At 37.0% G+C, this 17,741-nt stretch overlaps 1 protein-coding gene across 1 annotated transcript in view; it reads right to left on the reverse strand.

Annotated features, from left to right (window-relative positions):
* The window catches only part of LOC144377510 (IQ domain-containing protein H-like), a 43,670-nt gene that overhangs the window by 12,930 nt on the left and 12,999 nt on the right, over nt 1-17,741 (reverse strand). Inside the window, exons 3-4 of the mRNA XM_078048953.1 lie at nt 17,091-17,182; nt 7,632-7,749 (exon numbers count right to left, since the gene is read on the reverse strand). Coding sequence (XP_077905079.1) covers nt 7,632-7,749; nt 17,091-17,182 — 210 coding nt within the window. The remainder of the gene's footprint in view (nt 1-7,631; nt 7,750-17,090; nt 17,183-17,741) is intronic.

The following is a 17,741-nucleotide window of genomic DNA, read 5'->3' on the forward strand; positions in this document are numbered from 1 at the left end:
CATGCAGAACATCCTTTGCATTGTAGAAAGTTGAGCATTCCTGCCCCACTAACGTCCAACGGTGCTTTCAAAGCTTGGTGATATCCCACACATCTCTCTAATGTTTCCCAGGGCTCCCATGGAGGATCACTATGTTCAGCTATGTGGAAAGGGATCACATCTGTGATGAGCACCTCCACATTCCAGAGCCTGACAGAGTAAGTGGCACATCATCTACACTCAGAATTTATTGAATAATCTGAATGGATGTTTCATAGACTGCCTATGAATGCAATGACAAAAGAAAACCTCCAAGAATGTTTCCAACACTGAAACTATTAGATAAAATTTAAAGCCTCTTCTGATGCTTACTGTATTTCTTCTATTTAAAGATAAATGTGATTTCATGTCTAAATATTTCTGAAGTCAACATTTCTCATACTTGATGTTAAAAGAAAGTTGCCAGTTCCCACTCGCAGGAGCAAGCTGTGACAGACAGCGTTGTGCAGTTGGATTCCAACCGCACAAGAATCTGTTCCTGTTTCACTACCACGATCGGTTTTTTTGCCCTAGAACTACTGCAGGTGCTTAATTTTTAAATTAAACCAGGATCTCTAATTTTTCCTTAAAATGTTACATTTTGATACAGAATTAAGACAAAAAATTATTGTAGATGCAGAATCTGTCACAAACGAGCATAACAAATCTCATAGAACATATTTAGGCTTTTCACAGCTGCATAGAGTGGGTGCCACAAACTCAGGCAGCCATCAGGTATATAATGGTTCTCTAATAAAAGTCTTCCACTGATTTTAGGAGAACGTGTACAGGGATGGGTAATTTAATGAGGGAAAATGTAAAATTAAGACAATGAAAAAAAGCTCCAATGTTTTCATTGTGCCTCAAAATTCTTTACAAATCAAAAGGAGCAAAAAGATTAAACCTCACAAATCAGGGTTAGAAAAAAGTTTGTATGATGATGCAATATGTAATATCAAATGGCCAAAAGTGAATTGGAAGACTCTTTAGACTTCAGTGAATAAAGACTTAGACTCAGGGGCTGGGGCTGTGGTTCAGTGGTAGAGCATGTGTGAGGCCCTGGGTTCAATTCTTAGCACCACATAAAAATAAATAAAACGTAAAGGCCCACCAACAAAGAAACTGTATTTAATGCATTTAAAACCTAAAAACCTTTCAGTTGATTTTGACTCATGATTTATGTATCTTAGACTCTAATAAAAATAGAGATTGCAACTGCAACACTCTATAGTAATTTTCACTCTATGCTTTCTTTGAGGGATCTCATCTCCTCCACCTTGAACTGCCCCTTAAGTGTCAATCACAGCAAATCTAGAGATCATTCTCTAAAGTTTCTTCTGAGCTCCATACTGTACATAGGTATATCCAGCTCCCTAGTGGGCATTTTGTTTTGGAGACTCCACAGGTATCTTGTATTCAACATTGAAGTAGAATTAATCTCATTCTCCTGGTCCAACCATCACCCCAACATAAACTACTCCTTCTCCTACATCCCCAATTTTAATTAATGGTGTCACCAGCACTCAGTCCCCAAGCTGGATCACTGAATTATCATTGATAACATTGAGAGCTAGAGGCTGGCTCTCTTTTATCCCAAATCAATCACAAGTCCTCTCAGTTCTACTTCTAATCACAACAGGACTCCTTTCTGTCTGCAGTTGCCCATGAAATTGCCTATTTGTCAGTGTCCCTCAAAAGATACTCCAGGATAAGTCCTATAGTGCTTTAGGACAGTGCCTAATGTTCTCTAGGCAATTGATTTTTTGAATAACTGAATGTGTTAGTAGGCTGTAGGATGTTGGTTTAACGCTGTTGTTCTGAAGTAATTATTAATAACATCCTCTTTTCTTGTCAAAAATTCCCTGGTATGGTCAGTAAGTTATACGGTCACTTGGCTCATGTGTGTCTTTTGGAAATTATCAGTTCTAAAAACTAAAACACATTGTGCTACACAATTTCCATTTGTCCTTGGGGAGCATGAGCAAGAGATCAGAAGGAAGAACTTGAGGTTGGGGTACTTATTCTTTTGGTTCCCTCTCATTGAGATCATTGCAGGTAGAACACCCACTCCATGCTGTGTCCCTTAAAGATCATAGTTGTTATCAGGCCACGCTGTCACTCACTCCCATCTTGTAACATGTAACCATAACCACTTGATTATGTTTGGGTTCCATGGGAAACAGACTCTGAAACAGCTATGCACAGAGGTTTATTGGAGGTGCTCTCTGGGTCAACACTTGTCAAGAGTGAGGGATATAGGAGAGAGGGTGAACTGTGATATAGTCACAACAAGGTCCTCAAAGCTGATCCAGTAGGGAGTTCTGGAGCTGAGATTGCCCTTATTTTTGTTCCACACTAAGACAATGGGGCTAAACATTGTACCCTGCAGGCATCAACCAGTCATTCCTACTCTGGGAAGAATGGTAATTTAAGCCAGAAAGCTCCCTTTGGCTTAGCCTGGGAAGATCTCAACTGTGATCCATCAGCAGCTAACATTCTGGGCAGTTAGAGGGATGAGTGATTCTGTCCTAAGGAGGATGGAGGATAGTGTGGACCTAAGCATTGTAGAGCAACCACTACACTACTCCTTCCCCTGTACCCCCCCCCTTTTTTTTCTTTTGTACCAGCAATTGAACCCAGGGGGTGCTTAACCACTGGGCCACATCCCCAGTTCTTTTTATTTTTTATTTAGAGACAGGGTCTCGTTGAGTTGCTTAAGGCCTTGCTAAGTTGCTGAGGTTGGTTTTGAACCTGTGATCCTCCTGCCTCAGCCATCCAAGCCACTGGAATTATAGGCATGTGCCACTGCGCCTGGTTCCCTTTGACTCTTGAGACCTAAGGGTGGACGTTCCTTGCTAGTCCAATGCATTCTACATTGTCTCTTATTAAATTCTCTACAGATTACCTATTTGAACCATCTATTTCCAGTCCCAAACTCCTAATGCCCAATGCAATGGCTCAGTCTTAATTGTTTGAACACCAAAGTTCTCCTAACTTGTGCAATTGCATGTAATAATAAACCCAAATTGAAATAGAACATCTTGTATTTCCTATTTTAGTGAATAACACCAAAACGCCCCCACACCATTTTCTAAAACCAAAACCTTAGCATTGTTCTTGGCATCTGTCTCTCTTCTCTCCTCAAATACTTTAGATTGTACCTCCAGAATCTCTTTCCAGTTGATCTTACACTCCATCTCCTCACCTCTACTCTTGCTTAGACCATTATTTCTTGCTCATGTTATTGCAACTCCAAATTTGTTTTGATTCTTCCATTAACTTGCATCACATAATAGCCAAAGTGATATTTTTACAAGTAAATATAATTATGTCACTTTCCTGCTGAAAACTTTAATTATCTCCATTATCCTTAACATAACTTGAGTCTAACACTTGAACCAAACTCATAAGGAGCATTTGTCCATTGGACCACATCTTCTAGTTCTCTCCTCTTCCTATACTATGCTCAATCAGAATGGACTACTCTCCGTTCTCTAAATACTTCATGTTCTTTCATCCCCAGTCTTTTATAAATGTAGACTCCTCTTCTTAGGAACTCACTCCCCACCCTCATCATTCAACATTTCCACCTTAATTCTAGCTAACTCCAGTTGACTCTCTAGATTTCACCTGGAGGACATTTTCTTTGACATCTGTTCCTCCCAAGTCTGAGGTGGGGGCCTTCTAAAGGTTCCAAGAGAGTCCTATACTTTTCCCATTTCCCCCCCACAATTTTATCGTTGTCTGTCTACTTATCTTTTCCACTGACCTTATCTCCATGAGGACAGAAACCCAGTTGTATCCCAGGGCCTGCCAGTGTGCCATGCACATAGAAGGGCATCACTCTACACTTGATAAATGAACAAACTGATGTGGTACCAACCTCTGCTTCTCAAATCAGGGTTCCACTGGCAGGGTGGTGGTAAATAATAATCATGAGGTATATTCTTGGGGCATGAACTTTATCTAGATATTTTGGGATAAAATCTATTACTTCTACATTGAAACAAAAATGATTATATAATTTATTTATTTTTTGTTGTTAGTTTGTGTGTAAGGGTCTTACTGTGATGCCCAGGCTGGCTTCAAATTTGGACCCAAGTGATCTTGCTGTCCACTTTGAAGTGGAAAATTCTTATACATTTATATGATAAAGCATAAGATAGAAAAAGTGGCTCACTTGCTTTGAGCTTTTCACACTTAGCCTTGGAAATTATAAGGTCACATTTTCCTTCTTTCACTGTCAGGGATATTCAACAGGAAAAAAATCAGAAATATGATACATGTTTCATATTTTACCTCACAAAGTTCCTTGATTTTGAAATAGCATATATTTTATGCAAATAATTACATGAACATGGCTTCACGTATAGCATTGTGAACAAAAGACAACTTTTATTTTTAACAACTGAAAATATAATACATCAGTAAAAATAGATACATTCACAACCAACATAAACATCTGCATGTGTTTGTACCATAGGTATTATTGCAAAGGAAAGAAATCTGTGGAAGAATACAAGCCAAGGTTAACACTGGCTCCCTCATGGGACCAGGCAGTTTAATAAAGGATGGGAGTAAATAATTAGCATTCTTACATAATGTTTTTTTGCCTGTTGTTGTAGCATGTATTTTGATAAATTACTGTAAATTTATCAGTATTGTATTACTGATAAATTCAGAGAAAAATCAAACAATGAGTATTTTAATAAGTAAAAATTCAGACAATGTAGATTTCATACACATTTATCTGCAATCCTGAAAACAAGACTTTTTATTCCAATTTTACTTGCTAATATTTCTTTTTTTGTTGTTACTTACTAATATTTCATATTTTTTTAAACAGGAAATCTTTAGAATGTGAAAGATTAGTATTAAACTTTCTTTTTAATTAATTACAAAGGTTTAAAGTGTGTTTTTTCATAGTTAAAAGAAGCTTAATAAACGATTCTTATGATTCTTAATTACAATTGAGCAGACTCTTAATTGTTCATCATTTAAGCCTTTTGGTGTGAATTAGAATTCCAAAAACAGCGATCCACTTTTGGGGAAAGAGAGTTTAAAGAAGCAACTGGGGTTTACCTAGTTTAAAAGGTTGAAAGTGAGCAATTAAAGGTGGCAATATCCCAGTTGGATTTCACAACTACTTAATAATCTGAGCTTTTATGTTGGTGTAGCAGGCACGTGTGACAGCTGGCAAAGCAGCACTGTTTGTCACTGACTTTACAATGCAAAATTAGAGCTATCTTTTGTGTCAGCCAACATGCATTTTTAAGCAGATGTCACCAATATTAGGAAAAAAACAACAATAGGGATCCGGGCCCTGGAGGTAAAGTCAGGGTGGGAAGCAGTCCATGTGCCTTTCTAAATGAAGCTCATCCACGCTCACAGGATTAAAAGAACATGGGTTACTCTCATCAGCATGGGTATTTCCTTATCTCTATGATCACTGACCAGGATTCAAAACTCTTGGGAGAAAAAAATTTCTGGCCAAAATACATTTATTTTCCTGCAACAATAATAGCATGTATACATTCTACAATGGTCCTAATTTCAGATAATTTATTTCATTGTTCTTACAAATAAATAAAACCTTCAACCTCTGGTTTTGTGAACCAACTGTGGCCTTCTTGAGATTCTAGGCAAAAAATAAAATTTAATGGAAATGGCTACTTAATAATAAGGAAGATGAGAAGTTAAACTTCCTATATCACAGAATTCTATCTTATTTTTCAGCAGATCTGGTATTTTCTTTTTGATAGTCTGTCTCCCACCTCTAGAACATAAGCTCTATGAGAGCAGAGACCTGATCTGTCTCATTCAGCATCCCTCTAACAATCCTTGATAAGTTCTTCACAGATGGTGGCCAGACAGACCTCATGTGATAGGTACAAAGACAGGTAGGTAGGAGCAGGCTGCTTTGTAAGTGCAGAGGGGCCTGGACTGATATTTACATGGGGACAAGAATCCCTACAGGATGTTCATTCAATAAACATTTATTGAGAGTCCCGGCAGAGTACAGTAATGACAAACTGACATAATCCTATCCTCAGTAAGCTTATGGTCTGATGAGATGACAGATATTTAAAAGAATCATTTAACTCACTATCTAATTACAAACTGTGCAAAGGGTGATGGAGGAAAAAGACAGGGTAATACAAGTAATTATAAAAAGGCTACCACTTAATGGCTGCACAACTCTGTGATTATATGAAAATCCACCTATTCAAACACTTTAAAAGGGTGAATTTTATGTAAATTATCTCTCAATAAAGCTATTATTAAGAAAGAGTATCAGAGTGGATAAGAGTCCAGCTTTAGATCCCTAAATTTCTAGGTTCCTAATTCTGGCACAGACCCTTATTAGCTGTACTCATTTGGACAACTTATTTATCTTGGACTTTTCACAATAAAATGAATAACACCTACTTCTAGGATTGTTTTAAAGGTTAAACGAGTTGGTATTTTCAAAGCAATGACAACAGTATCTGGTATCCAAAAGAGGTGAGCTATTATTAATCTAGGGGTCAGGGAGTGCTATGGACTGAATATTTATGTCCACTTCAAATCTTGTATTTTGAAATCTTAAACTCTGAGGTGATGGTATGAGGAGGTAAGGCCTTTGGAAAGTGATTAGGGTGTAAGGGTGGAGTTTCCTGAATGGGATTAGTGCCCTTATGAAAACATACAAAAGCACTTTGTGTGTCTCTGTCTTACTCTTTTTTTTTTTCTCTTTATCACCTGAAGATATAAAAAGGATGTCTGCAAATCACGAAAAGCCTGGACCAGACATCAGATCTGCCAGCACTCTGATCTTGGACTCGTGTCCACCAGAACTGTGAGAAGTAGATTTTTGTTGTCTTAACCTGTGGTACTCTGCTAGAGAAATCTGAACTAAGGCAAGGAGGGATCAGGAATCAAATACAGGAAACATCCAAGGGAAGCAAACTCAGAAAACTCTTTTTTTAAAATTTTTTATTTATTTATTTATTAGTTATACAAGGACACAATATCTTTATTTTGTTTATTTATTTTTATGTGGTGCTGAGGATCCAACCCAGTGCCTCAAACATTCGAGGCAAGCGCTTTGCCACTGAGCCCCAGCCCCAGCCCACAGAAAACTCTTAAGCTCTTCTTTGTCACTTGGAAACTTTCCTTCTTAGACTTTGTTCAAAACTTTAAAGGAGTGATATTTTAATTTATTTATTTTGCTTTCAAAAGAAAGCTCTTTTGTTGTAGAAACTGTCATGGACACAGTTGAAAGAACAATAACATGACTTTTCAGGAAAAGATCTATATATCCATTATGTTTTCTAATTTGGAATATAAAGCAAATATCCTACCTTTACTTTTTAAAAAAATTTAACTGTTTTATTGAGATATAATTGATATAATGCATATGCCACAAAATTCACCATTTTAAAATGTATGATTCAATGGTATTTAGTATATTCATAGAGTTGTGTGACCATCACCACTGTATAATTCTAGAACATTTTGCCTTTCCCCCCAGAAACTTCATATCCATTAGAAGTCACTCCTGGTCTCCCCTCCTCCAAGCCCCTGGTATTCACTAATCTACTTTCTGTTTCTATGGATTTCTCTATTCCTACCTTTACTTTTGGAAAGACATGTGGAAATGACTCGAGCTGTTTTGAGGTTGGCCAAACTTTACCCTCAGATCCCAGAGGGAAAACAAATGATTTCTGGTCAATTAAAGTTGGAAGCAACCTAAGCAAAAAGAAACAAGAATTTAAAATAAAATTTGCTATCTTAAAAGCTTCCCAAATTGTTATTTTAAAACAATAATTCCTAGTAAAAATTACATTTAAAAGGAAATATTCTATTGGTGATTATAATAAATTAGACCAATCTTTAGCATTTTTGCCACTGTGAAACTGAAGTTGTTTTATTAAGCATGAGAATTTCCCAGTCTTTTAAAGACCATGATAGCTTGAATAAAAAGCTCTCTGACTGAATTTATATAATTAACAATTGACAAGAATTATCACATTATAAAACATTTCTTGAAATACATAATGCTGTATATTTTTTTAATAAAACCAAATTACATGATAGCCAATGTTAAATATATTCAAAATGGTGGCCCCTAAACGGCTAATATGAACATTTTTTATATCTCTGCTATTTCATACAATTGCAAAGATTCAAAGATCAACAATGGTTAAAAATTTTCCTTAGTAAGCAGTGGACAGTTCCATCAGAGAACACCGTAAAAACAGAGTAAAATTGTAAGAATGAGCATATGCATGTCATTTAGTATCTTAAAATTTTTAATTTAAACAGTTTTGATATTTTTTAGCTTTATTTTAATTTTGATGAAATTAAAAATAAAAATATTTGTCGCCTCACATAGTTAAACTATGGAATCAACCTAGATGCCCCTCAACACATGAATGGATAAAGAAAATGTACATATATACAAAGCAATATTACTCAGCCTTAAAGAAAAATGAAATTATGGCATTTGCAGATAAATGGATGGAGCTGGAGAATATCATGCTAGGCCAAATAAGCCAAAACCCAAAAACCAAAGACTAAATGTATTCTCTAATAAGCAGATGCTTGACCATAATGGAGTGGGGGGTAGGGAATAATGTAGGAACTATGGATTGGGCAGAGAAGGGTGAGGGGAGGGGAGGGGGTGTATGTATGATTACACTGCCAGTGTGACTCTGAACTAGGTACAGCCAGAGGAAGGAGAAGTTGTGCTTCATGTATGTACAATGTGTCAAAATACATTCTGCTGTCATGTATAACTAATTAGAACAAATAAAACACAGTTTTCATTTCTTTATTCAACTATGAAAAACCAAAAGCAAAGAGAAAATCTTGCAAGAAACCATAGAGAAAGCAAGCACAAAGAATCAAGTTGGGGGTGCTGGGGCTATAGCTTAGTGGCAGAGCGTTTGCCTACCACATGTGAGGCACTGGGTTCAATCCTTAGTGCTGCATAGAAATAAATAAATTAAAGGCATACTATCCATCTACAATTAAAACAAAAAAAATTTTTAAAAGAATCAAATGGGGTTTCTCTTTACGAACCATGCAAGCAACAAAAGAATGGATCAAAACTTTAAAAATATGGAAAGAAAAAACTTGCCCACCCCAAATTCTATATCCAGTAAAAGTATCCTCCAAAAGTGAAAGAAAAATAAAGATGTACACAAACAAAAGCTCAAGTAATTTGTTATCAGAGATTCATCTTGCAAGAAATGTTAAAAGAAATTATTGGAGAAAAAGAAAATGGTGTAGGTTAGACATAGGCTATGTCAGGCAAAAAGACGACTCAGGGAACTTGGGGTCCTGTTTCTTGCATCCCAAGTTCCCTAGCTGGTCTGCCTCCTTCTCAGCACCTTTCAAGGTCTTCTTAAGTTTGTTTTATATATAACATCCAGGCATTTAAATTGGACTTAGCAGGAAATATAGGAGGAAGAATATCTACACCACCTTTCCAGAATTGAAAGTCTCTTGGTGCATTTCTTAAATCTTTTTACTCACATGGATCACATATTTAAAGGAGAACTTAGATATTGAGAATTGATTGAAATGAAATTTCATATCCTGCTTCCCCCACCTAACTCAATAGGTAACTGTGGTAAATATTCCATGTCATTAACATTTCTTCCATAATACCAGTTTTAATGGCTACGTAATACATGTGCAGATGTGTTGTAAGGGATTTAATCACTATTTTACTAGGGATGTTGAAGTTTTTCCAAATTTATTATGATTATATTTATCACTAACATAAATATACACAGAGATTCATATGTATCTTTCCTAGTCTTTTAAGACTCTGCTATAAGAAGTAAAATCAAGAATCAATGAGTGGGATTGATTCAAACAAAAAAGCTTCTTCTCAGCAAAGGAAACAATAATGTGATGAGAAAGCCCACAGAATGGGAAAAAATCTTTACCACACACACCTCAAAGCACTAACCTCCAGGATACATAAAGAACTCAAAAAACAAATAACTCAATCAATACATGGGCTAAGGAATTGAACAGACACTTCTCAGAAGATGATATACAATTAATCAACAAGCATATGAAAAAATGTTTAGCAATTTTCATCTCTAACAATTAGAGAAACTCAAATCAAAACTATTCTAAGACTTCATCTCACTCCAGTCGGAATGGCAGCTATCAAGAATAAACAACAATAAGTGTTGGCGAGGATGTGGGGAAAAGGTACACTCATACATTGTTGGTGGGACTGCAAATTGGTGTAACCTCTATGGAAAGCAGTATGGAGATACCTCAGGAAACTTAGAATGGATTCACTGTTTGACCTAGCTATCACACTTCTCGGTTAGTACCCAAAGGACTTAAAATCAGCATACTACAGTGATGCAGCCACATCAATGTTTACAGTAGTTCAATTCACTATAGGTAAACTATGGAACCAACCTAGATGCCCTTCGACAGATGAATGGATAAGGACAATGCAGTACATATACATGATGGAATATTACTCAACCTTAAAGAAGAATGAAATTGTGACATTTGCAGGTAAATGAATGGAATTAGAGAAAATCACGTTAAGTGAAATAAATTAATCCCAAAAAACCAAAAGCCAAATATTTTCTCTCATAAGTGAATGCTGATCCATAGTGGCGTGGGGGGGATAGGGAAGAATGAAGGAACTTTGGTTTGTGTAGAGGGGAGTTGAGTGGGGGTGGGATTGTAGGGATGGGAAGGATAGTAGAAAGAGACAAACATTATTACCCTATATGATGACACTAGTGGAGTGACTCTGAACCACGTACAGCCAGAGGAATAAGAAGTTGTGCTCCATTTGTGTACTACATATCAAAATGCATTCTACTGGAAAATAAATAAATATTTTTTTAAAAAAGGAACTCTGCACTATATTATTTCACCAGTAGAACAAAAAATATGCCCATTTCATTGTGCCCTCATCAGCACCAAATATTAGGTCTGTTTTGCTTATTTGTAAAGAAAAAATAGTAATATATTGTTGTAATATATTGTTTAACTAGAATTTCTCTGGTTTTCTAGTGAGAGTAAACATTTTTTATTTCATATGTATTTTATCAGCTACCAATGACATTAAAGTTTTTTATATATTTACTGGTTATTTGAATTTCTGTCTCTGTAATTTTATGTCCTGTTCCTATATCAAGGGTTTTTTTTGGGGGGGGGGCGCGAGCAGGGGTCAGGGAGAAGCAGCTAGAATTCTTTGTATTTAAGAATACAGTATTAGCAATCTTTTAAAAATATTTATTTTTTTAGTTGTAGTTGGATGCATTACCTTTATTTTATTTATTTTTATGTGGTGCTGAGGATCAAACCCAGGGCCTCGCATGTGCTAGGTGAACGCTTTACCACTGAGCCCCAGCCCCAGCCCTGTATTAGCAATTTTTGATGTCATATCGGTTGCAAATGGTTTTTCTCCAGTTTATTATTTTTTAATTTTATGATATTGTCTAAAACGTTACTTTTTGTTTAAAAAAATTAAAAATCACAGAAAAAGTGAAAAAAGTGAGCATCCAAATGCCCCTCATGTAGCACAGCAAGTGTTGACGTTTTGTTACCCTGTCTTTCTCTCTCCCTTCTCTCCCCCTCTGTGTGTGGGCATGTGTGTGGACACTAGCAGGTAGGCATAGTCTATATTACTGGGATTTGTGTACTGCACTGGAACAACCCATATGGGTTGGATCCAAGGTGCTCCAATAATTGAGTGACAAGTTGCCTTCTAACCTATACTGACCATTCAACAGAAGCTTCTTTGTCTGTCGATGTTTCTCACCACTATTTATTTTCTTTGTTCTTGTTCATTTTTCTTCTAAATATCAGCACCACAGAGTATAAAATGAAGATTTCTGTGCAGTTCTGATAGTGCTGGTACAGATGGTAGTCACCCTCCCAGTGTCAATAAGCAGAGCATGGTCATTAAGAACAGTGTGAGCAGATATCTCTAGCAATAAAATCTGCGAAAGCCCGGCAATGATAAGAGGAAGAGCCTCGCTCTGACACAGAAGAAGAATCATTGCCAAAGTGGGGACAATAGTGAAACCTGTTTTGAAAACAATACAAAAGCATTTTCAGCTCCTTGGAGAAAATATGCTACTTTGATAAGGTCCTTATCATTGTTTTCAGAATGAGTGCCAGGAAAATCTTGCATTTGCTTGCAACCATTATCATCACTTTGTGTACCTACTAGTTTTCAGCTCTACTAGACAAAACTTCGAGATTTTTTCCTTTGAGTAATACTTGCTTAATAGGAAAACAATCTTTTGTGAAAAACAGGCTTTGCAGTTTTCAGAGAGCTGTGAAGTAAGAGGAGAGTATTAGATTCCAGACATTTGATCTGGACTTGAGTCTGATCTCACCATCAACCAACCACCTGTGTGACCTGGGGCTGGTCTACTTAAGCCTCAGCTTCCTCGGCAGGTAAATCAATCTCTCTCCCTCCCTCTCCCCCACTCTCATATTTAAATGAAGTCCTCTGCACACTGTCAAATGTGGTGAAAATATTGACATGGAATATAAAGATCACAATGTCACTGAGGATAATAATTATTGTACACAAGTTCTACCTCATCTTTATAGGTGTACCCAGGGGTAGTAGTCATTTGGAAAGAACTCTTCCAGTTTCCTTGGTGTCCACAGACATGAAGCCTCATATCTGAGCAAGACTGATTCTCAGTTACTCATAGGAACTGTGCTCTGCTGTCACAGAACCACAGAGATCAACAGTTCTTACTATATGTCTCCCCTTCCTGCCCTTAGAGTTTGAGCAGATATTGGCAGCTCCTGCCAGCCTGACTTCTAAGTCCTAGTCCTCATTCAATCCCAGTATCAAGGTTACTTTAGCTTGTTATAGCAATTGGGTAGCAGACCCCCTACTGGCCAAAAGAATATTGATTGCAGACTGAGTTGGTACAGTAACTTCCAATATTTTCTTCTCTAAGAATCCCTTTTGCAATTGTTCCTATAGATTCTTTGTTTTCAAAGAGTATTTGTAAGACATAGTTTCTAATCTATCTGAAGTCATAGCCCCAAATTTAAAAATTAAGGATATAAATGACCAAAAACAAAAGCATTTAATTAGTATGGACAAGCACATTTTGTCTCATTGAATTGTTTAACTCAAGTCAAGAGCATACTTTTGAAGTTTCAATTAGAATGATAATTATTTCTTCCAAGAATTTTTAAATATTGAGAATAACTTGAAAACACAATTATATTATCATTCATATGGCAAAATATATCTGAATTTAGGCTTTATTAGAGTTCCTACAGATTTCTTGGCCATGTGATCCTGTGCAATTTATTCAATCTTAGTTTCTTCAGCTGTAAAATGGGGATAATTACAACACTTACTTTGCAGTGTGAGTTTTAAGAATGGTTTGGGACAATGTATGTGAAAGCATTTTGTAAAGTTTAACATGCTATATAAATGCATATTTGTCTGTCTGACTTCTGGCCTCATTGTTTCCAAGACTTTTTAAAGGTTGGTATGTGACCTTATCTATTTCCTTGGTTTTATTAGCTCCTTATCTCAACCTACTGGGACTTAGAACTTAATGAAATTGAGTATCTCCTGCTTCATCTTTCCCCAAACCAAGCCTCATCTGCATGAGGAGGTTCTAACAAAACTTGGCTCCCTCCTTCCCAAGCAGGTTTCCATTAGCTATCATTTTAGATCAATGACTCCTCTACCTTCTCAGTGCTCAGACCTACATCTTAGAGTCATTCCTGAGTCTATTAATTGAGAGTCTTCCAAATATCACAAATCAACCTCTTCTTTTACTCCCTCTTACTATCATCTTTGTCCAGGTCTGTATATTCCAGATTAAACTTTGAGTTATCACAACAAGGTCTATAGCTAATTAACATCTCCAGTATTTAACATCATGCTTAGTAAAACTGTTTAATAAATGTTTGTTGAATAAATTAATTATTACTAAACCATTAAGTGAATGTGTGGGTAACTGTGGTGATCTATCTACTGGTTGTCGATCTCTAGACTATTATTCCCCCCCCAATACAGATTTTCCAGATTAATCTTTATAAAATGTCACTTTCATCTTGTCACAATTTGACACAAATACCTTCAATGACGTCTTCCTTTCTAAAAAAATAAATTTATATTTTATTCTTGCCCAGTCTTTCTCCCTATTTAATTCCCCACCCCCATTTCTCTCCTCTAAGTCTACTGGTCTTCCCAGTTGAACAGACACCCCCCACCCCCGGCAGTTTATTCCCTGTGTGGTTCCTCAAAGTACAGATTTAAAACCTCTTGATTTAAATTAGATGTGGGCTGAAAAGATGGCCTAGTTCAAGATGCCACTTTCTCAGAAAGAGCTCCCTTTCCTTTCCTGCTTACCTGAACTCAAGTACTACTTTACTATGAAACCTTCCCAGACCAGAGAAGCCCCTAGTAACCTCTCCATATTCTGATTTCCTGCTGTACTTATATCACCTTTTAATCATGTGCCACCATGCGCTGGCATTTGCACTGAGATTTTCTCCCGGATTAGACAGATCCTGAGGCAGCAACCTTCTTTGGAATTCCATAGAGCATCAGCCATTCTGCTACCACAAAGTACAGATGCATTTAAAACCTCCTGATTTAAATTAGATGTGGGCTGAAAAGATGGCCTGGTTCAAGATGCCAAAGTAAGAAAAAGAGGGAGGAGAGGAGAATGAGTTTTCAGATTCACTATACACCCAGAAGTTGGTAGAGACTGGGAGTCAGTGTGTCGATTATTAGAAAGGACTATTGATGACAGATAATATTCCTGTATCATGATGCCCATATCATTTGAATATTTCCAGGCTTTCCTGCTTCTCTAGGTTCCCAGCTAAAGATTGGAGTTCTGGGAGACTTTTCTCTTCTTCCCCATGTAGAGCATGTCATGTAATCACACACAAGGAATTTGCCAGAAAGGCAGAGGTTAGTTACTTAAAAGCTCTCCAGTTTTCTAAGAAATATACAGAACTAAATCACACACAATCCATTCCTGTCTCTGCACTTGAATGTTTAATCCTTTGACTTTGGCTAATGATTCTAATATATGAAAAGAGGATTTCAATTAGTGAAGAGAATGTTGAGAGTTGAGAGAATAACTTTAAAATCTAAGTCGAATCCTTTAAACTCTATGACCTCATTTTATACATTTATAAAATAAGGATAATATTTATCAAGCCTATGACACAGTTATTTAAAGGATCAAATGAGGTAACATAGATAAGTAAACTTCATGCACTATCCACAGAAGAAATAAAAGGATAAAGTATTACCATCAAGAGCAAGCATTTATTGAGGTCCTATCAAGTGCCAGACACTATGATAAACTAGGACTACTGAGGGGTTGGGGATGTGGCTCAAGCAGTAGCGCACTCGCCTGGCAGGCATGCGGTCACTGCTCTCAAGACTATACAAAAGTAGCTATCAATGTAAGATAGTTGGTGATGTATGCTGAGGAAGTTATATGGGTGCTGAATGTTATGAAATTTCAGAAATAGTTTGGAGAGGTTAGGGAAAGCTTAATAGAGAAAATAGATCAAAGCTGGAACATGAAAATAGAAGACTGTAGTGGTAGGTGGCTTTCTACATGGCCCCAGTGTTTCTCACCCCTGTTATCCATGCCTTTGGGTAATTTCTTCCCCTGGAGTGTGGGCTAAACCAACGGTTCCACTTTTAACAACAGAATGGGGTAGAAGAGGCAAGATATCACTTCTGAGATTAGTTTACAAAAGAACTACGGCTTTGGCTTCCACGAAGGGCACTCTCTCTTACTTTGTAAATCCCTCTCAAGTCACCAGCTGAGAGAGACGCACATGTTGAGAAACCAAGCCTTCCAGTAACCACGTGAGTGACCTTGGAAGCAGATCTCTTCCTGTCCCTCACCCTCCTGCCCTTCCCACTCCTTCAAAGGAGACTGCCCGCCAACACTTAGAGATCATAATCTTTTGAGAATCCCTGAGCCAGAGGTACTTAACTAAGCTGTGCCCAGATTCCTGAGGACAGAAACTATGAGGTAAGGATTTGCTATTATAAGCCACTAAATTTGGGGTAATTTGTTACAAAGCAATAGATAACTAATGCAAGTGTCATCTATGCGGAAAGAATGAAATGGTGATGCATCTAGAGTCGTCTGAGATGACAGATGCTTGTGTCTGCAAGTGTCATCTATGCAGAAAGAATGAAACGGTGATGCATCTAGAGTCGTCTGAGATGACAGATGCTTGTGTCTGCAAGGAGGTCCAGAGAGAAATAGCAACACCAGAGAAGGGGTGTCCCTAACAAGGATGATGGGTACCTGTGGCACTGATGCCACAAAACTCTGCTTGCCAATACTGAGTGCTAGGATTTGGCTGTGACTGTGGCTTTCCATGACTCCCTTGCACTGTTTCTGAAATGTAACTTTAGTGTCATGTTACAACTTATGCTTGATACAGATATAAAACATGAGAGAGTCACAGGGTTTTTAAGCTTAGTACTACAGCTTAATCTACATTTATTCATTCATTCATTAAGGAGGCCAATGTAAGAAAGTCCAGTGAGGCAAGGTCACTTCTTTGTAAACTCAATCCTAATTTTAAGAAATTATCTTTAAGGATGTATTACATAATGGATATTTCAGCAAGCTTTATTATTTTTACCATGGACACCAAAATCATCTTTATAATAAGCATATGTAACATTCTAAAAACTGTAAATAAAGTATCAGGTGATGTTCAGAGTGTAAAAATGAGTTAAGTTAAAATGCTTCCTTTAGGAGTTGAATCTTGAATACCTTTTACTAAACAACAACAACAACAAAAAAAAAACAGAGTAACACTAAAATCTAAGACCCTGAAATAATTGTTATGGGGTCAAGAAGAACTCAATAGAAGGAACCTGCAATCAACTTCATTAGAGTCCACATTCGGACACTTCCTATGCAAAATTTGCTGAAATTAGGAGAAAAACGTGATCCAAGAAAAACTTGCCTTTATAGTCATCTCACCTGGGAAAAGAAGTTACTTTTTAATTTTATTTAATGTGGGCCTAATATGGCTATTTTACTTACCATTTGGAAGCCAGAGAAGACTGTAAGTTCTCATTCATAGGAGTCACTAATACATGATGGTTTACAACATCTAAATACTTCTCAATATGAATCTGTTACAGAAAAGTCAAAGTTTAGGTCATTATGGTGGAATTAAGATCCTTAGCTAAATTACTTAGTTTCATTAGGTTAACACTCTGAATTGTGTAATTAAGCCAAAAAACGTAACATGCTATGTGTTATTCCATGCCTAAGGTGTCATTAGACATCTCAAGGCCAAATGACTTCAACTAGCCTCAAAAACGTTAATAAACAACTGAGACTTAAAGCTTGAGTGACCTGTAGCACTTTTCACAAATGAAACTGCACAGTAGTCAGCGGACTGCTCAGCCAGGTGAATCTACAAGGCAATACAGACATGGAGTAACGTCTTTCTCTTACAGGGACTTCAAGCAAGCAATGAAAGAATGCATTTGGCCTTCAGGTAGCATAATTTAAAACGGTCAACCCAAAGACTCCAGCTGGGTCCAGCCCTCTCACCATCAGGTAAAATAGGACAATGATGTGCTAGTTTGAGGAGGATACAAAATACACCACATTTCTCACAGCCTCAGGAGCTGGGTGACAAAACTGATTACATAGAGAGTGAAAGTCTGAAGCAATAGAGACACT

This window comes from Ictidomys tridecemlineatus, chromosome 5 (assembly GCF_052094955.1).
Source record: "Ictidomys tridecemlineatus isolate mIctTri1 chromosome 5, mIctTri1.hap1, whole genome shotgun sequence".
Lineage (NCBI taxonomy): Eukaryota > Metazoa > Chordata > Mammalia > Rodentia > Sciuridae > Ictidomys > Ictidomys tridecemlineatus.